The 22,673-nt window shown below is 39.1% G+C and overlaps 1 protein-coding gene across 1 annotated transcript in view; it reads right to left on the bottom strand.

Annotated features, from left to right (window-relative positions):
• Window positions 1-1,370: 1,370 nt before the first annotated feature.
• Window positions 1,371-22,673, bottom strand: part of LOC139476717 (RCC1-like G exchanging factor-like protein) — a 67,225-nt gene continuing 45,922 nt past the window's right edge. The window contains exon 12 of the mRNA XM_071259432.1: window positions 1,371-2,305. Coding sequence (XP_071115533.1) covers window positions 2,228-2,305 — 78 coding nt within the window. The 3' untranslated portion in view covers window positions 1,371-2,227. The remainder of the gene's footprint in view (window positions 2,306-22,673) is intronic.

The following is a 22,673-nucleotide window of genomic DNA, read 5'->3' as shown; positions in this document are numbered from 1 at the left end:
TTTTTGTGTGATCTAATCTCAGGATAATCTGATGAGTCTATTTCTAGCTTATACCTGAGTACATCTGTCTATCAGCACACAGCTATGTAATAAATGTCATATTTCACTAGTTTCCCATATCAAATAAGACAAAAATAATTCAGGCTACTCTAGTGATGCCTCTATTCCAACAATTACGTAAGGTTCTCTGGGCACAGCATCAGCAATCAGCACATCAGTAATGATATGCCCTGAGCATTCTTGTGGATAGAGTGTCTGCCTGGAGAGTGGATGGTCAGTGGTTTGATCCCCTGGCTGCATCAAGCCAATACTTTCTTTTACCCTGAGGGCTAGGCAGGGTAACAAAAAGACTGGTCGGCTTGGAGTCTCTGTACTCTATACTGTGTCTGAGTGAGTATGGTTTTATGCCTCTTTTAACAATATTCCTTCAATATCACAGCTCAGGACACGAGAAATGGGCTGCACACATTATACCCGGGTCTTCGGTGATACTTTATCTGAAATGGTGGGCTAGCACTATAAAGCTGGCATTAGTCCAGACTAGTACACACACGTGCGCACACGTCTCTATATATGTGCAATAATGTTGAACAGGAAGTTAAGCCCCATATCCTCCAACTCCAGCAACCTATGCTTGTCATAAGAGGTGACTTTATAGATTGGCTTGATGTGTGTCGTACCTTGCTCATATTATCAATCACTGTTTTATCTGGTCTAGATTGAACTATTTACAAGCCATGGTCATATAGCTGGAAGACTGTTGAACAATAATGTTACTAAAGAATAAACAAACACATATATCTACATTACACCAAAAGAATAAAAAAATATTTGACCGTGACATACTAACAACAATCTCCAGCCCAAATCTCCAGTTACATTTCAACTGGGTACCTGGGAATGGACTGTTTAGGATGTCTGCAGGTCTGCAGGTTTGGATTTGTGTTTACCTCACAACTCGAACGGTTGTGAATCAGAAGGCAAGTACGTTAATCTATTGCTAATTACAGCGAATCATAGACTAAAGTGAGTGAGTGAGTTGGGGTTAACGCCACTTTTAACATTATTCCAGTTATATCACGGTGTGTTAGCTTAATGTGGGAGGAAAGCCTGAAGTGATGCAGGTCTCAGACATTTACCACTTTGGTGAAACCCACGAGCACGGGTATGGTGCTGACAAACCGAGAAACATAATCGGGGCGAAGTGGGATTCGAACCCACAATCATAGGTTTCTGGCGTGCCCCGGGGATGCAACTCTGCACAGCGAATTGCGGTGCCTTAGACAAATCATCAAAACAGTGTGACTTCAAACAAACTGTGAATTTATAACAGATTGTGTATTGTGTATGGCAAGAGAGAACAAGAGTAGTGATGCAATGTTCTTTATACCATGAAGTCACTGCATTGTAACCACGTTTCATGTTCCATACAGCCTCAGCATTAGAACCTTTCTGCATGTAGGTGTAAAGATCATGAGTGATTTTCCTATAGGCCTCTATAGTCAAGTATGAGTTTAGCATGGTTTTCAATAAGTGTGCAAAGCTCAATAGAATACACACAAACCACCTCATTGTATCAATGGGAAAGTTAGAATAAGACATCTAGATAATAAAAATACAAATCTTAGAAACTGTTAAATACTTTGAATATAGAGCAAACATCTTCAACTCATCTAATAATTTCCCTCCTCAACAGAAACTATTCCTAAATGTCAACTGAACTACCAGGCACTGAAGAAAAGTCTCCCCCTTGCTGCATCTGGTATCCATTTGTTGAGAAGAAACTCCTTGTTTTTTATATGTCCTTGTTATCATTATTTGGGTTAGTTCTAGAAAACACATGCCCTGAATGTCAAGCGTGTCTCTTGCACTTGGATACCACATGTCATATCTGTTCCCACTGAGCATGCTGAGAGAACTAACCAACAGTCCCCATGAAGGCTATCACAATGTCGTCCCCATGAAGGCTGTCACAATGTCGTTCCCTTGAAGGCTATCATGTCATCTCCATGAAGGCTGTCACAATGTCGTCTCCTTGAAGGTTGTCATGATGTCATCCCCAGAAGGCTGTCCCAAAGTTGTCCCAATGAAGGCTATCATGGTGTCGTCCGCATGAAGTCAATCGATGTGTATCGCCATGAAGTCAATCATAGTGTATCCCCAAGAAGGCTGTCATGCACAATGTTGTTCTTATGTCAATCACAGTATAACACCTATTTTTTTCCACTCAGCAGAAAGACCTGCAGAGTATGACAGTGTGATCCACCCCACAGCGGACAGTGTGGGCTTCAGCAGGCATTGACACCTGGCAACAAGAAATACCAACAATTAAATAAATAACAAAAATATTTCATGAGTCAAACATTCTGTGTTGATGTGAGTGAGTTAGTGAGTAAAGTTTCAGCAACAAAGCATAGAACAAAATGGATGACTAATTCAATTATTGACACTACTCAACATTGGATAGTTCAATTCTTGACACTGCTTAACATTGAATAATTCAGTTCTTGACACTGATTAATTCAAATCTTAAAACTACTCAACATTAAATAATTCAGTTCTTGACACCACTCAACATTGAATAATTCAGTTCTTGACACTGCTTATCACTGAATCTGAATAATTCAATTCTTGACACTACTCAACATTGAATAATTAAGCTCTTGACACCACTCATCATTGAATAATTCAGTTCTTGACACTGCTTAACATTGAATAATTCAGTTCTTGACACTATTCAACATTGAATATATCAGTTTTTGACACTCCTCAACATTGAATAATTAAATTCTTGACACTACTTAACATTGGATATTTCTGTTCTTGACACTGACTTAACATTTAAAAATTCAATTCTTGACACTACTCAACATTGAATAATTCAGTTCTTGACACCACTCATCATTGAATAATTCAGTTCTTGACACTGCTTAACATTGAATAATTCAGTTCTTGACACTACTCAACATTGAATATTTCAGTTCTTGACACTACTCAACATTGAATAATTAAATTCTTGACACTACTCAACATTGGATATTTCTGTTCTTGACACTGACTTAACATTGATTATAGCTTAAATGGATAGAAATATCATTAAACCGCCCGCATGTTATCAGAAATGAGCGGGCCACTGTAACTTGATAATGCCCTCATATTGCTTGACGACGGGCCATTATCAAGCCTGTTGTAAGGTGACATCATAGGGTAGAGAAAATGACGTCACATATTATGGTGAGTTCATCTGGTTTGTTCTATGACGTTTCCATATTTGTAAAATGTGGTCAGTGACATTCGCGTTGATTGCAGTAAATGTTTCAAAACCGATGTTACCCTACTTAACATTGAATAATTAAATTCTTGACACTACTCAACATTGGATATTTCTGTTCTTGACACTACTCAACATTGGATATTTCTGTTCTTGCCACTACTCAACATTGGATATTTCTGTTCTTGCCACTACTCAACATTGGATATTTCTGTTCTTGCCACTACTCAACATTGAATATTTCAGTTCTTGACACTGACTTAACATTGAATAATTCAATTCTTGACACTGATTAATTCTGAATAATTCAATTCTTGACACTACTTAACATTGAATAATTCACGTTTTTATGCTACTTTTTCTTATTCCACATGTTGAGGATATCATTAGAAGGTAACTTGGATTCCTTGATTAAACAATTATTTCATTCAACTAGGCTGTTTTCCTGATTTGTGACCAAATAAGAAAAGTAAAACTACTATGTTGAAACTGACACAGTTGTATAATAACAGGAATACAACAACTGTACATTGTATTCACAGATATCACTTTCAGTCTTGGCCAGGGACAAAGGGTGATCCGTGACAAAGACAGAATGTACAGTCACCCAAACCCAAGGTATCGTCGACAATCCAATCAGCGTAGACTAGTTCATCTCAAATCCTGACACATCTAGAATCTGTGCCTAGCGCACACTTAGACGATATCTGTCTACATCTTATACAAAAAGACCAATCTCCGTCCCCATAGGTCGGAGTTATTGTGATATACAGACACAATCACTTACGCAATGTAACTCGAGAATGTCTTCTTGTATCTACAACTAAGCTTATTTGATTTAACTCTGGTGACTCATCAGTACCGTTCCATTTTCTGGCGCTATCAATCCTGGTAAATGTAAGACTGTTATGTGCTGGAGGGGGGATAGGATTAGAGGCAAAAACAGCACATTGTCTTTTTGAATGGAGAAAGTTGAAAGTTGTGTCTTTATTGAAGTTAACGTCACTGAGCACGGATCAATACATCTATGTATGAAACACGGCGAACAAGAACAGGAAGAAACATGGAGACATGAGGGTCTGGCTCAACTGAATCTTTTTACAAGATCTGCTATATGATAAATCAAATTATTGGACTCAAAATCAAGGTAAAGAAGGGTAGAAATCAGCAAAAACAATACTGATAATTCTGTCATTAATTAAAGAGTCATCATATGCACAATAACGATTGTTTTGCTTTTAGAAAAATTTACCCAAAATAGTATCAGAAAAGATGTTTATTGTTTGTTTGTTTGTTGTTTAACATTGCACTCAGCAATATTCCAGCCATATGACGTTGGTCTGTAACTAATCAAGTCTGGCTGGACAAGACATTCCAGTGATTGATATCATGAGCATCGATCCACACAATTGGGATACCATGTCATGTTCCAACCATGTCAGCGGGCATGACAACCTGATCTCGTTAATCGCCTCTTACGACAAACATAGTCGCCTTTTACAGCAAGCATGGGTTGCTGAAGACCTATTCTACCCGGGACCTTCACCGGTCGAAAAGATGTTGAAAATGATGTAATCACAAGATGTTTGGGGATGTATGTTTATGTATACAAACCTACATCATAATGTGACCAAATCACAAACAACATTGTGAAATAGTTACACAGTTATTTATTTCAAAATAAGCAAAATTTTTATCATAATGCATAATAGCCTCACACTATATATTCCTCCAAACACTATATATGTAGATTTTATATAACGAATATAATGGTATCATACACATACAAAGGATAGAAACTACACTGAGAAGATATAAATACACAAATGGACACCTGATGTGACAGGATTAAGTCACATGACTATTCTTAACATGCCTTATAGTAATAGTACAGGGTCAAATTTAGAACATGAAACAAGAATAATGCATGTCATTGTGCCTGTCAGACTGCTCATTGATTCGCACAAAAGTGGTTGAGAACTGGACAAAAGTGAGAAGTACAATATGGTTGCTGTGACGGTAATGTTTAAAATTGATCTGCATTCTGTAAAGCAAATGAATTAGAGACACTATTCCAGTGACGATAAATATTTCAGCCTGATTAACCCTGTGGTTTCAGTGGAGAACATTATTTAAAATTTAATTATTGACAGGCTGGAATCCAGAATCCTTTAAAATCCATGTGTACTCAATAAACTCTATCTCCAAAATAATAACATTCACAGCTCCATCTATTAGGCGAGGCGAGGCGAGGCGAGGCGAGGCGAGGTGAGGTGAGGTGAGTGAACAGTGAGTCCCCAAATCCTGTAAGTGCCAAGTTGAGTAAGCATTGATCCACATCATGTTGGCAGGTATTTTGTGATGACAGAGGACTATCCATTTCAGCAGCCATTGTGACCATCAAATCCAGATTTTATTCACCTTTGACGATAAAATCGGCTCCATGGAAACTACTCGGGTCCATAATCTCTCTGAAACATGAGCCAAGCGGGACCACACTTGCTTCATGTCAGTATTGATTGCTACATAGGGTCTTCAACCTACGACTTTGACAATGAGAGAGTCCGTTCCACACAGTACCAGCACATAACCCATTATTTATTTTAGTCGGGTTTCAAGACAGTAATATATCGTTACTGGAGGCGGCCAAGCAGTCTGACAACAGGACCAACTAATCCGTTACTACTGGTCACGGTGTATAGTTAACACATTAGTCCGGAACCACTCGACACATATTGCACTACTGTGTTATAAAGGTCCGGAACCCTTAGCACATCAACTTGTAGCTGGCGCGAACAACACGCAACACGCTGGAGGACTGTGCATTATTGATGATTAAACAATGAGCAACACAGTGCCACACTTACAGTCACAGCGAGACTGAAGCAATAGAGCAGTCGGCGGACAAAATCATACAAACAACGGGCATAGTGGAATACATTATGTATGAGGTGGTCGCAGGAGAATGTGGCGAGAGTAGACATTGCATTTATCATGGTAGATTTACCATCATGCAACACATCATTTGAGATTGTTCAAAGTGTTTCAAATGTAAAAAGATATTGCCAATTATTGTTGAATGTAACTTATATAATTTTTTCGTACACTATCTGTTTTTCTACTGGTTGGTTCACTGAGGCATTGTTAGGTGTGATAACTCAATACATGACCACTGTTACATGTAGTGTCTCCTTTGTTGATTGTATTTAAAATGCACCTGTTCACCTAGCAGTGAATGGGCACCCTCAGGATGAGATGGTAATGTGACTGTTAACCTTGTAAGGCAGCTTAGGTTGTATACTCCCCAGGAAGCTGAGAATTACATTTGAGAGGACATTGATCCATTGACCGGGTAATATTGGTGCAGCACTTTGAGCATGCTGAGTGAGGAATCTTGCCCATTACAAAGAAGCTCAATTTTATTAAGGACTTGATAAATCAATCATATCATTTTCCTTTGAGTTTCATGATTTTCCAGGGGGCATGGGTGGCCCAGTTGTCTAAAGCGCTGCGACTTGCTGTGCAGAGTTGGGTCTCTTGGGCGGTGGCCCAGTCGTCCAAGGCGCTGCGACTTGCTGTGCAGAGTTGGGTCTCTTGGGCACACCAGAAACCTATCATTATGGGTTCGAATCCCGGTTCGCCAAGATTATGTTTCCTGGTTTGTCAGCACTATACCCGTGCTCGTCGGTTTCACCGAAGTGGTAAACATCTAAGACCTGCATAACTTTTGGCTTTCCTCCCACATTAAGCTGACAAACCGTGATATAACTGGAATAATGTTGAAAGCTGCGTTAAACCCAACTCACTCACTCACTCACTCATGATTTTCAGAAAATTGTGACATGTATTCCCACAAATCTTTACTAGATGAAATACAATATATGCATAGTGCAAATAAACTTTATACCCTAATCACCTCCATCCACCGAGATCTTGAACTGTCTGGTCCAAAGAAAGAAGCAAGAACAGACCCTCAGTGTTTTTCAATAATTATCTCAACTTCTGTTTGATGTGGGATTTAGCCAGCTCTGTGCAAAGATATAGGACATCAATAAACCAAATTTTATTGGCTATCCTAGCAGGGGTATTGGCTAAAAATAGATTCATCAGAAACGATTGCAAACAGACTTTAGAAGCACATATTTTATGTCTTTGTAAAGAATTTGGAAAATCCACCTTGCAATCTTAAACTGTGAGTTATGGAGCTATTTTCAGAATGACTCCACTAACGCAGGATAGTTTGACAGTTTTGTAGATATCATTCCTGCTGCAAACCTAATCTTGTTTGTTGAAGGTCGCGGTGATCTACAAGCATGTCAAACAAATGGAAACAGGCTATAATTCACTAATATATGTAATTCTTTGATGAACTAGCATACTTTTAATAACCATTCATAACAAGGACGGAACTGATAATATTGATAACACTATTCCCAGAAAAACAGCTTCTGTCCTCTCATGCACTCCACAGAGCTAACCCAAATGTTACACGCAAAAACTGAAGATGATGTTGAATGCAGTGAAACGGAAAAAAAAAAAGGACCAAAAGAAAAAAAAAACATATCCTGTTTGGTGTTTACAGAAAATTATTCTTTGTTTGTTTAGATTACAACTGCCATGTCCTAACAATGTGGTGTTGACGTAGTTCAGTCATACACCCCATACAGGGAGAGCCCAGATCCTGCTGCCTGCTTCCTGACACTTTCAACGATGTTACCTGGTTGAGATCGGAAATTGATAATGCATGACAAGATTGTATCTGTATGATTGTGCATGGCAATGACAACACAAGCTTATCTGCAAGGAAATGGAACACCTCAACACTGAAAAACACAAAACTAGTGTCATTGCACTGTAGCTCTCTATAAGCAGAGATTTCTTATGTGTATGGAAAGGGTTTTGTCTCTATGATGTCATCATAAGTGGAAACTTCAGTCATGGAAATGTTTGAAGAGAGTTTACAGAGCCAAACATGCAAACATGCAGTCAAAACAAGGTCAATATTATAAATACAGCAAAAAATACAGAACATGTGTGTTAAATTTTACAATTAACTAAACAAATACCAAATGTTATTTCATGTTACGAAAATGACCATGTAATGGCCATAAATAGATTTAGTAATAAGATCCTGTAGTGAGTGAGTGAGTGAGTGAGTGAGTGAGTGAGTGAGTGAGTGAGTGAGTATGGCTTTATGCCACAATTAACAATATTCCAGCATTATCATCGCGGGGGACACCAGAAATGGGCTTCACACATTGTACCCATGTTCACCATGATTCTATGGAAACGGCAAAAATAAAAAAATTAAGAATCTTCAAACAAGTAAAAGGCACAAGTACTCATTGTGGTAAATGTGTGTAGCAAGTTTGGTGAAGCTAGGGTGCATGGTTAAAAAGTTATGGGCCGTACAAAAGCTCGGACGGAAGGACGGACGAACGGAACGCTATATACCCCCAATTTACTTCGTAAACAGGGGTATAATTATGTTTACAGTGTGTTTATGCAGCCAGAGAGAATTCAGGAGCATGGTAAATGTGCAAATGTAAAATAAAGGTCAAGAATTAATAAATTGCAAAAAACAGAACTTATGTATTTATTAACCCCACTACTAACTATACATTTCATTACATTTTTAACAAATATGGCTGAGTAATAGCCACAACATGTTTTTTCTATACAGCTGCTGTGGTCATTTTGAAATTCAGATTCAAACCTTGAACAAATTGGTGAGTCATCATAAGTGGGAACAAGTATGTGAAGTTTCATTTTCTTTGGTCCAGTGGTTTCTCATGAGAAGATGTTTATGATGCATACCGGATGACTGACGCCAGAGGCTGGACAAACAGACCTTGACATAAGCCAATCTCATTAAAATCAGATCTTAGTTCTCACTTCCGCTAAACAAAGATCTGAGGACATCCCATTACGGGTCATGTCAGACTGACCTTGTGCGAACTTTGACCGACCAATGGAATGACCAGTCAGAAGGCAGGTTTCTTGTGCTTTACGGCACTAATTTCAAATTGGCGACTACGCTTCGAAACATATTTTGACAAATTCTCAATTTAAGATTTGAAACCAGAACAAAAAAACATTCTGGAATGGCTAATAGATGGTCTAGATTGTAAGGATTCAGTCGTTAAATCCGTAACTATCATTCGGAATACCCCATGTTAAAGTTTTCGAGATTGCATGATTAGAAATCACATTCCGACTGTCACTTTTATAAACTGGTAAGCGACGCACTGACTGGTCAGGTGAAAGGTCGTTCTGACGTGACCCCCAATGGGATGTCCTCAGATCTTTGCTTAGCGGTAGCGAGAACTAAGGTCTGATTTTAATGAGATTGTGACACAAGCTTACTCGACTTTTAGCATTTGAATAAACAAAAAGATGTACCATATAGAAATATAACAATGTCAGTACAGTATCGTATAACAATGTAACAAAGGGTGTAGTGTTGTAGTGTAGTGTTGTTCAACAATGCGACACGTAGTGTGGCAAACATCTACGTTATTGTATAACAATATGTGAATGAATACATGACATATACATCCACCTTATAGAAGGGCGTGAGTGAGCATAGTTTTACACAATTAACAATATTCGAGCAATATCACGGAGGGGGACACCAGAAATGGTGTTCACATATTGTACCCATGTAGGGAATCGAACCCGGGTCTTCAGCTTGATGAGTGAACACCTTAACCACTAGGCTACCCCACTGACCCCACCTTACAGTAACAAATATCCATGGAACATGTGTAGAGAAAATCTATACATATCTCGAGTGAATTTATTTTGTTAGTTCTGAACTTTGGGGAGGAACTTGCAACATTAATTCACGAGGGAACCATCTCTTCCATGAAATTGCTTCTTTTGACAATTCTAACCCAAACTCCATTCATGGTGTGTGAACCTTGGGAGGGTCAGCCTGAACGGGCTTCACAAATGGAGTCTTCTGTTAGAGTGAGGGGTATGAGTTTCACACCGCTTTTAGCAATATTCCAGCAATATCACCGTGTGAGACACCAGAACTGGGCTTCACACATTGTACCCATGTCGGGAATTGAACACTGGTCTTCCGCATGATGGGCGAATGCTTTAACCACAAGACTACCCAAATGCCCCTCTTCTGATAGAAAAGGGTATTATTAAACATTTATTACATTTGCATTTCAAATATTCTTGTCAACCTTGTGTTTTTCATCCTTCAAAAGTGAATGAATATACAGATAGCTTCATTACATCATTTTCCATTCATAGGTTTTGCTCTGGCCTGTCCATTCATAAACGGAAACAATCTAAAAGTCTTACCCTAGTGTACCCGAGACTAATTTTAACCCTTTATGTGTCTGTGTGTTGGTTGTTAACGCCACACTCAGCAATATTCCAGCTACATGACAGCGGTCTGTAAATAATTAAGGACCAGATAATCCTGTGACTGATATTATGAGCAACAATCCACGTAAGTCAGCAAGCCTTACACCCCAAATATTACATTGCCTTGTCAGCCTAGCAATGGTTGCTAGGGACAGATTCCCTTTTACTTACTTCAAGAGTTGAGATAGAAATGATTATTCTTAAATTTCGAAGCTACTTTGAAAGTTACTTTACATAGTACACTCTTTCAGAAGTGACTCTATGACCTCACAAACTAGACCATACCTATCTCAATTATGAGTTAATCAAGCTACTTCTAACACCTGTATATAGTTGTTTTTCATTCTTTACCTCCAATACTACCTGCGGCCATATACCAAATATAAAAATGATTTGAACAATATATAAAATACATGTCAACCATTTTACTTTCAATCCCAAAGGGCTTGTGGGCTTTGGTCAAAAACATTTTTAAATGATCATCCTGGTTGGTTTGTGGCGTGTTCAGTTTTGCAATTTTAGTGTCTGTCACAATGTTCAACACCATACGTCAAGAACACCTACGCAATGTCAAGCCCCATACGTCAAGAACATCTACACAATGTCAAGCCCCATTCGTCAAGAACACCTACACAATGTCAAGCCCAATTACATCAAGAACACCTACACAATGTCAAGCCCAATTACATCAAGAACACCTACACAATGTCAAGCCCCATACATCAAGAACACCTACACAATGTCAAGCCCCATACATCAAGAACACCTACACAATGTCAAGCCCCATATGTCAAGAACACCTACACAATGTCAAGCCCAATTACATCAAGAACACCTACACAATGTCAAGCCCAGTTACATCAAGAACACCTACACAATGTCAAGCCCCATATGTCAAGAACACCTACACAATGTCAAGCCCCATACATCAAGAACACCTACACAATGGCAAGCTCCATACATCAAGAACACCTACACAAGGTCAAGCCCCATATGTCAAGAACACCTACACAATGTCAAGCCCAATTACATCAAGAACACCTACACAATGTCAAGCCCAATTACATCAAGAACACCTACACAATGTCAAGCCCCATACATCAAGAACACCTACGCAATGTCAAGCCCCATACATCAAGAACACCTACACAATGTCATGCCCCATATTTCAAGAACACCTACACAATGTCAAGCCCCATATGTCAAGAACACCTACACAATGTCAAGCCCAATTACATCAAGAACACCTACACAATGTCAAGCCCCACATGTCAAGAACACCTACACAATGTCAAGCCCAATTACATCAAGAACACATGCACAAGTTTTAGCTCTCCCATGAACGAGTTGAAGAAGTTAAAAATGTGCAAAGCCACTGATGCACTGGTAGTTAAATTGTAGTTACAGATATGAATTTATGGCTCCCCTTGATAGTTTGTCACCAAAATGAACAAAAAGTGGGTTGCTGCCTTCTTTGATGTTTAAATAATTAATCCCACAAAATGTTTATACATTTTCAGAAAAAAACATGTGGCCATGACAACATGATGTAATCTAAGTCAATTTGAATAATGATATTTCACCTGCCAACTCCCCTTTCAGACACCTAACATGTCACCCTATTACATATTTTTGTTTATTTCGTGACTTAGGGATCAGGTGCACCCAACCTTATTTCTAAATCCTAGACTTTTCCTATATATTACCATTAGCAAGTTCCTTCCTCCATTAAACAACCCTCCCTGCAAGTGCCTTTTTGTCAGTTTATTTTGTCCATTATCATAACTTTGATCATTTTTTCTTTACGGCCACACACAGCAGTGTTCCAGCTATATGACAGTGGCCAGTAAATAATAAAGTCTGGACCAGAAAAATAAATGTCAATGTCCAATACTGTTAAGGTTGAAGTCATGCAGTTAACCATGTCACCGGGTGTGACCAATGCCCCTTAGAGACGCTGTCCAAGGTAAGCACAGGTTACTGGAGACCGATTCAAACTGCAATCCCCACACCAGTTGTCACAGGTAAGCAAACAGTTTGTGTTTATGTAGAATGAAATGTTTATTCTTCAGAACAAACACAGGATCATAATTTAAGAGTCACAATGATGGAGCCCTGCCATTGTGGGGATTTTAACCATCAAGCGTTTGCTAACATTTTTATTCTTAATTCAATCAGATTTTTCAAGTGATCATAATAATATTAGATTATTATAATATGTCAGTGATTCAAGAGAACAGACATGTGCCACACTCTACATTCTTAAGACTGAGTGAGTTGGGTTTAACGCCGCTTTTAACAATATTCCAGATATATCACGGCGTGTCAGCTTAATGTGGTAGGAAAGACCGAAGTGATGCAGGTCTTAGACTTTTACCACTTTGGTGAAACCCACGAGCACGGGATATGGTGATGACAAACCTAGAAACATAATCTGGGTGAACCAGGATTCGAACCCACAATCATAGGTGTTTGGCGTGCCCAAGGGACGCAACTCTGTACAGCGAAAAGCGGCGCCTTAGTCGACTGGGCCACCCATGCCCCCTTCTTAAGACTGATGAGGTTCTATGAATGGTTGGTTTGTGTAGTAACTAAGAGGTTAAAGTCCTTGCTTGTTATGCTGAAGGCGGTTCAAATGACCCCACATGAGAACAATATGTGAGGCCCATTTCTGGTGTCCCCTGACAAGATATTGTTGGGATATTGCTGAAAGTAGCATAAAACTATACTCACTCACTGTGAGTGGTAGATTATGTCTCTCCTTCTCCAACAAACATGTGTTAGCCTAGGGGTTAAAGTGTTAGCTTGCCATCCCCGAAGCCTTGGGTTCAATTCCCCACATGGGTAGGTGTGTTGGTTTCTGGTGTCCCCGGCTGTAATATATTGCTAAAAGTGGCATAAAAACATACTCATTCACTCTAAAAAGCATGATATATATTATGGCATACAATATCAAATATTAGAACATGGATGATGACCCACTTTCTGTCCTCCTTCAGTTCCTTCCTTCATATTCCAAGTTTCAGTCAATTGTCTACCCAATGTTATTTACGTCCCAATAAAAAACTGCACAGGAGACCTTTATTTCCCAGCGATCGATATTATGGTAACGACCAAGTAAACCACCACTGTCTCATTGTTGATGAACGAGAGATTGTTGTTTCTGATACTTACATGGATGGATGTATTATAATTGCTACTGTACATAACAAAAGTTGTGAAAACACTTTTGCTAATCAATGTTATCAAAAAACGGACGTGTTTGAAACCGGTGTTGATGATCATGCTGAATCATTTATCATATTCATTAATGCTTCTTCTCCCCGATAACTGTGCTAATTAAATAATGATTATCACTGTTAGGCACAGAAGAAAATCAAGTTCGAAATGAGATAACACACTGAGAGATATCCATCTGTTTTTGTATATATATATATTGTAATGAAGTTTAACCTAGTAAAATGTAGAACCTAGGAAACATGAAGAACCTTGTAAAAACATAGAACCTGGTAAAAACATAGAATCTAGTAAACATGTAGAACCTAGTAAACATGTAGACCCCTGTAATAACATAGAACCTAATAAAAACATAGAACCTAGGAAACATGTAGAAACTAGTAAACATGTAGACTCTTGTAAAAACATAGAACCTAGTAAAAACATAGAACCTAGTAAAAACATAGAACCTTGTAAACATGTAGAACCTTGTCAACATGTAGAACCTAGTAAACATGTAGACCCTTGTAAATACATACAATACACAGTAAAAGAAGCAGATGATGTTATCTATGATACTGATAGAGTAAATACTTTAGTGGCATGGATCTTGATATGTTGAATTAAGTAGTTTCATTATGACTGTCCCCTGAAGACTCATATTTGTTTGGTGAACCTCCCCAAATGTCACTGGGCAGCCCACAAATTAATGACTGGTCCTTCATGGCCGGCAGGTCGTCACAGCTACACTGAGACTAGAAGAACTTGCCTAGTGACTGTCTCGGCTCAAAGGTCTGGTCTGCTGTACCAGCATGATCAATGGAGTCGGTGGATAGTGCAGTGTACATGTTAAGCAGGCCTTGAAGCACATATGACTTCCCCCATCTGATTACATGGTGCATGGGGAATAGACAAGTGTGACTCGTGAGTGAGTGAGTGAGAGTGAGTGAGTGAGTGAGTGAGTGAGTGAGTGAGTGAGTGAGTGAGTGAGTGAGTGAGTGAGTGTGAGTTAGTGAGTGTGTGTGAGTGTGTGTGAGAGAGTGAGTGAGTGAGTGAGTGTGTGTGAGAGAGTGAGTGAGTGAGTGTGAGTCAGTGAGTGAGTGTGTGTGTGTGTGTGTGTGAGAGAGTGAGTGAGTGAGTGTGTGTGAGAGAGTGAGTGAGTGAGTGTGTGTGTGTGAAAGAGTGAGTGAGTGAGTGAGTGAGTGAGTGAGTGAGTTTAATCTAATCAGAGTAGTTTTAGTTCACAATATGGATTTTCTGGACTTAATACCAAAATGCTGGAGGCATTTGTTTTAGAACTGACCCGAAATCAACGGCAAAGTAGAAAGGAAAACAACAGAGGTTCTGTTTCATTTGAACACCTGAGACACCAATCTACCTTGAAAAATTATACGTCAGGTACAGAAATAGATGGCTCAGAAATGGAGAGTAACATGTACTGTTTCATAGCAAACAACTATAGATAATACGTAGTGGAAATAATGATAAAACAAAACAGAAAAACACCAGCAAGAACGTGGAGACAATAAGTATTTTAATAGTTTTCAGGAATGCCAATCAGTAATTGAAAAAACAAAACAATTTTGTTTGGCCACAGGGTAGAATTTGGTGGATTGCCAGAACTTAGCTAGCTACCGGCCCTGACAGTGTCAACAACATGTAGTTGTCACCAGCATCAACCAGATTGACAGTCTTCCACAATACACTGTGATAAACTTGTAGAGGTCTTCATTTCAATCTGTACACTGAGCGTTCTTTTTAAGCACTTGGTTCCCCTCGACCTCCTCCCATACAGTGGGACACAGTGTGGTTAATGAGACATCTATAACTACCTTTGTGCCTTTCAAAGAGAAGAGGGAGGCTAAATACTGGGTCTGTGCCCACTGAGTCGATATCAGCATCATTTACATCAACTCAAATCAATGTTATTACTATACTCATCATTAATAATATGGATATTCTGGTAAAAAGAAAAAAACAGTTAGATTAGGTTACATGATGGTCAACTATCAAGGAATACAGATGAAAATTTCATAAATTCAGAATATGTGGTATTTAAGATTTACCTGTTCATCTGCCACAAAGTTCTTCCTTTCAAGTCACACAAACACTAACACACAGTGATAAGTGGCTATTTCATTAAGCAGAGTATCTCATTCTTTTTTTACTTTCACAAATCATATCGTTCCCAAACCTAATGCGTAGACACATCAAAAATCCTCTAAAACATGTCTGATGTTTCAGATTGTGGTCACTGATCGAAGCCTGCTGTTGATACGGGTACCAAGGAAATTATTGATATTTCATGTTAGATACTTAACTTGTCAATATCTTCCCCAAGAGGCTATGGATGTCATGTTAAGAAACTGTCAAGGGCGATCTATCATCTTCAACTGTCAGCCAATGTCCCTACGACTTCATTCAAGACCTGGATTGAGTGACGCTTCATGGTGAGACTGGTGACTGCAGTAAGGATTTCTCCTGCAGTTAGTAGAGGTGCAGCCAAGTACAGCATGGGTAGACACAAGGCTAATTCCTACTTGTCTGTACCTGTCTGAAATGCATTCTACTGAAGCATTACTCCAATTTGGGTTTAAATTTTTTGTCAGTGATAGAATTTACGAATGATAGTCGAATGTCCATATCAAAAAGCTGACTTTGAAAATGAGTGATTAATGGGATACAAGGTACCTCGGTGTGGCTGGACGTATTACCCCTTAGTGTCAACACTGCATTGTTGGCAATGTCATGTCGTTACTGCATTGCAAGATTCAAGAAATAATTCTTTTTATTCTCAAACGAAAGTTTCTTCACTTAGCCGTGATAATAAGATTTAAAAAAGATTAATACTCAGTATTTTGGATTGGGGGTCCCTAAACCAAACTGACACTGCCAGTCCCAGTAACTATAATGTTCATGACACATGAGAAAGGACACACAAAAAGGAAAAATGGCTACTGTCAATCTCATAGTCGAGTACATGTACTCAAAGTCCCTTCTAACTACAAGAATTGGTTGCTACCCGGAATACCCAGACAAACTGGAGGTAGACAGCATAATCAATGTGCCATGTATGAAGACACACAATCAACCAAGTGACCTGATCTAAGATATTAGGCCTCTGATGACAAGCCAAGGTTGCTTGAGACCAATCTTACTCCAGAGTTTCCATATGGTTCTTCTGACACTGAACTGCAGGTACACAGTTTGAGGACTCTGGATCAGGGTTCTTAAGGTTGCTGGGGTCCAATCTTACTCCAGAGTTTCCATATGGTTCTTCTGACGCTGAACTGCAGGTCCACAGTTTGAGGACTCTGGATCACGGTTCTTAAGGTTGCCATCAAAAAGTTTATTTTTCATGACTATTTTAATCAGAAAACATTCCTAGGGACCACATAGATAAATCAAGCCACCAGAACAAACTACATAAGAGCATGTATTATTAAAGAGATTGTTTAAGCAGATGAGACAAATGGAAGTTGACAGAGAAGCCTGTCCCTGAATTACTGCGGCTTGTGCTAATTGCCAATAGTACACCCGACAGACACACCTTGTAGGAAGCTCAAGAGCTGAAAGATCGTGGACAACAACTGACACATCTCTCCCATCATGGTTGTCTATTGCTGCAGTCCTTTAATGCAGAAGTGTCCTAAAACGATGAACCTGTTAAAAGTCATTGCTGGACCCTTCAATGATTGCTCTTTGTAATGTCCCCATGTGCTGCTATTATTTAAAAGTTGTTGCTTAAAAACAGAGTCAATTATTGTCAATATGTGTGTCTTGTGAGGTACTGCAGACCTATTCTGACCCGGAATCTCCAATGAAAACAGCATCAGCAGAAACAGTCAATAGTACGAGTTGTAGTGATGGTGGAGGCACGGACAGCAACATCAGTGTCCTAATGAGTAGCAGTAGCAGCAGCAATATCATCACAGTAGTGACCTATGAAGATCCGGAGTTAGAATAGGTCTTCAGCAACCCAAGCTTGTCATAAAAGGTGATTATGCTTGTTGTAAGACTAAGAGGCGACTAACGGGATCGTGTGGTCAAGCGCACTGACTTGGTTGATGCATGTCATCATATTCCAAATGCGTGGATTGATGCTCATGATGACGATCACTGGATTGTCTGGATTATGAAGAGCTTCAGTATTACGATCATAGTAGCATAGCAGTAGTGGTAGTAACAGTAACTTCGGATTTATGACCTTGTATTAGTAGCTGGAGCATAAGTATTAGTAGTGGCATCATTACCAACATTCGCATGCCAAAACAGAACAGCCTCATCAGTATCTTTTCCTGAATGACCCCAAAACTTTCCCACCAGAAACCATTTAGACTTTACAAAAAACCCATGTTAATCAGGCCTGCCACGCCCAGGTCACATTGAAGCACCCCCCACCCACCCAGTTTGACAGCACCTGTCCCACGGGTGAGAGACAACCTCTGTGGTCTAGTGGTAGAGCGTCTATTGAGAGCGGAAGGTCCGGGGTTTGATCCCCGTCCACGTCATACCAAAAGACGTTAAAAGAATTGGTACTTGCTGCTACCCTGTCTGGCGCTTGGCGTCAGTATACTGTGTCTGAGTGGGGTATTCATGTTAAACTGTGGCATGGTATCTCAGTGGGCTAGCACTATAAATCGGCATTAGTCTGGACTAGTACAAGCAGCCACACAGACACCCACCCACCCACGTGCATTCATGTCGCCATATAAGTGCAACAATCTTGGATGTGACGTTAAACCCAATTTCACCTGACCTCACAGGTGAGAAATTACACTTTTAGACTTTTTGATTTGCCAAACATTCAGGCAACTTGGGACATGGGAATAGCCCCCTCTACTGCACCCACAATTCATTATTTCGTCTGTTCAGTGAGTTACTGAGGCATTTCTAAGCATGTACTTAGCTCAATTGCATTAGTGATTGTGACATTCGCCTATAGGACCACACACTTTGGCTTACACACATCGCATGCTGTTCATACATGATGTGAAATTTCATTATGATTAGATGAGGGCATTCAAATGCAGGGCTAAATGCAATGCCACAGTATTGTAAATGTACACTCATGGCTGCATTCAAATCATTAGTTCCCTTATTTTTTGTTTGTAGTATACCATATTCGATGTAATAAGCTCCCCGCTCTAATACGCGCCCATGGTGATATTTGCTAATATATTGGCTAGTGAACAATCCCAATTAGCACCCCTTCCGATTGATCAATGTACACAAGACTTATTTATTCGTGTATAATATGTGTGTTATATGCATCCTTAATCATGGGAAATGAAATTCTGGAAATATATATCTGTTGTATATAAACATTTCAGGCTGTCAGCATAAACCACGAAATTTACAATCTTTCACACTCTGTTGTTTTTCACCAAAAAAATATTCTAATAAGCGCCCCCTATTTCTAATTTTGAGAGTGCCCTGGGCGCTTATTATGTCAAATACAGTAGTAGAAGTTATCAGTAGTGGTAAATTGGTAGCATCAATATTAGCAAAAACATCAGTAAACATCATGTAGCCTTTCAAGTCACATCAAAGTGGTAGAATCCTATTTACAAAGTAAAGCTTTGACATATTTAAAAAACACAATTGCCATTGTCAAATAACTAAACTGCTCCTTTGAAGTGCCAGACAAAAGTGATCGTTAATCTCTTACAGCATTACTCTGTTTGTCTGCTGTTGCCAAACACTGACACGCAGCACCATCTGCAACCCAGAGGCAGCACGGAAACAACAATCAAACAACATGAACAACACTGGAGAACTGTTAAGAATCGTTCATTGCATTGAGAATAAAAGTAACTATTCCAAGATTCTTCTTCTTTCTGAGATTGACAGTTAAAATAATTTCCTGAAGGATTTGAATGAGACAATATGTTACAGGTGTATAACTTGTTATAGCCCTTGTTCGTTAAATCAAAGATATACTGTAATTTTCAAAGAGATGTTTTTTTAAGACTTACGACAGAGAAAAAGTATTAGATCTATTATGAAAGTTGGTTCTAATAATACACCACATCCAGTCGCAGATGGGAAAACCTTCCTGACAGTCCAGACTTTTTTGTAGTTTCCCATGAAGAAATTCCATCACAATTCCCTCCAAGGATTCCATCTCTTGTAGATAAAAATACCTGGTAATTAGTGATTGTTTGATCTTTGAAATAGAAACTGTCGGACAATTTACCCAGTCGATGAGTCAATACAGCCTGCATGAAATAATCAATAATATTCCTCTATGGAATCATATTGAAATGGAAATTGGATATCATTGGACAAACCCTTGGGAACAGAATGTTGCTGGAAAAAATTACGGAATGCATTAACACGTTCATTACTGCTGAAACGATGGCTATTAGTTTTCTATTATTGCGTGAAATGGACTCAGTCATGTCCATGTTTGTGCGTTATAAAGAGAAATTGATCTTGATACCAAGGATATAATAAGCTTCTCTTTTCAGATGTTTAATTTGTGTGGTATAAGATTATAAAGGAAAATTAACAAATTATTTTTGAATTATTTTTGGTCGTTATTTCTACCAATTCATTGTAGAACCGGTTATTGGCACTACAAATGGGATGCAATCACTGCAAAGTGGAAGCTTGTTATATTAATGGTTAGAACGTAACAAGAAAAAGCGACATGTACCGGTATTGACTAGGACGCCCCCTCTTATAATCTTCCTTATTGTAAAAAGATCAGATAAACCTAAATATTTACTTCAAAGACTTTGAAATACAGTTCTGCAAAAGTGACTACAGCCTAAAATCTGTAAAATCTTCCAAATGTCTTAAATACCATAAAAGCTTCCTCTGAAATTAAAATTAATCTGCTGTAAAGCAATAGCTATTGACCATCCTATTCCTTTTCCCCCCAAACAAAATGGCTACCAAAATTGTGTCAAATCAGCTTAACAATTCTTGGAACACTTAGAATAGCCCAGTAAGAAGCTTCCAGCCAAAGCGTAAACAAGTTAACATTTTCTTGTCTGCTGAATTTCTAACATACTTTCCAGCCAGCCTCCTTAAATCACATAATAGTTGCTGAATTGAAAAACCCTTTAGTACAATAGCATGAAAAAAGGCTTCATGTAAAGTTTTGAGAAAATTAGTTTATAAATGGAATACACTCACATGTCTACTATTGAGGGTTGTCAACAATAGTATAGCTGCATGTTGCAGTCTTTAGGGGCGGTGGGGTAGCCTAGAAGTTTCTAGAAATATCTAGTCTAGAAGAACATGGTACGATTCCATCTGAAGCTTAAACATCCACTGTCAAGTTACAAAATGCTGTCAATGATATGTAAAACACTTTGGGAGTGGGGAACAAAAGTAGTAACCCTACGATAATTGTAAGTTAATGTGAAGACTGAGTGTTACAATAGCCCGTAGCACTACGACTGTCGTAAGTTTATGTGGAGACTGAAGACAAGGTGTTACAATAGCCCGTAGCACTACGATGGTCGTAAGGTTATGTGAAGACTGAAGACGAGGTGTTACAATAGCCCGTAGCACTACGATGGTCGTAAGTTTATGTGGAGACTGAAGACAAGGTGTTACAATAGCCCGTAGCACTACGATGGTCGTAAGGTTATGTGAAGACTGAAGATGAGGTGTTACAATAGCCCGTAGCACTACGATGGTCGCAAGTTTATGTGAAGACTGAAGACATGGTGTTAAAATAGTCCTAGCACTACAACTATCGTAGGTTTATGTGAAGACTGGGTGTTACAATAGACCTAGCACTACGACAGTCGTAAGTTTATGTGAAGACTGGGTGTTAAAATAGCCCCTGGCACTACGAAGGTCGTAAGGTAATGTGAAGACTGAAGACGAGGTGTAACAATAGCCCGTAGCACTACGACGGTCGTAAGTTTATGTGAAGACTGGGTGTTACAATAGCCCCTGGCACTATGACGGTCGTAAGGTAATGTGAAGACTGAAGACGAGGTGTTACAATAGCCAGTAGCACTACGAGGGTCGTAAGTTTATGTGAAGACTGAAGACATGGTGTTAAAATAGTCCTAGCACTACAGCTATCGTAGGTTCATGTGAAGACTGGGTGTTACAATAGACCTAGCACTACGACAGTCGTAAGTTTATGTGAAGACTGAAGACAAGGTGTAACAATTGCCCGTAGCACTACGAGGGTCGTAAGTTTATGTGAAGACTGGGTGTTACAATAGCCCGTAGCACTACGACGGTCGTAAGGTAATGTGAAGACTGAAGACGAGGTGTTACAATAGCCCGTAGCACTACGAGGGTCGTAAGTTTATGTGAAGACTGAAGACATGGTGTTAAAATAGTCCTAGCACTACAACTATCGTAGGTTTATGTGAAGACTGGGTGTTACAATAGACCTAGCACTACGACGATCATAAGTTTATGTGAAGACTGAAGACTGGGTGTTACAATAGTCCGTAGCACTACGACGATGTAAGTTTATTTGAAGACTGGGTGTTACAATAGTCCTAGCACTACGACGATCATAAGTTTATGTGAAGACTGAAGACGATGATCGTAGTGTATGTGATGACTGGTAGTTTCAAAAGTCAAAGCACTATGACGATGGTAATTTCAGGTGAAGACTGGGTGTTACAATAGTCGAAGAGTCGAAGAGCTATGATGATTAAAAACAGGGTGTTGAAACAGTCATAGTTCTACGATGATTGTAAGTCTATATTAAAGATTGTGATCTGAAACAGTCATAGTTTTACAAGACTGTTAGTCTGTATTAAAGAGATGATCATAAGTCTATTTCAAAGACAGGGAGTCCAACAACAATAGT

The sequence above is a fragment of the Haliotis cracherodii genome, unplaced genomic scaffold (assembly GCF_022045235.1).
Source record: "Haliotis cracherodii isolate W230 unplaced genomic scaffold, xgHalCrac1.p SCAF_1, whole genome shotgun sequence".
NCBI classification, from domain to species: Eukaryota; Metazoa; Mollusca; class Gastropoda; order Lepetellida; family Haliotidae; genus Haliotis; species Haliotis cracherodii.
Note: the sequence above shows the minus strand (reverse complement) of the source record. Positions and strands in the feature narration are given on the sequence as shown.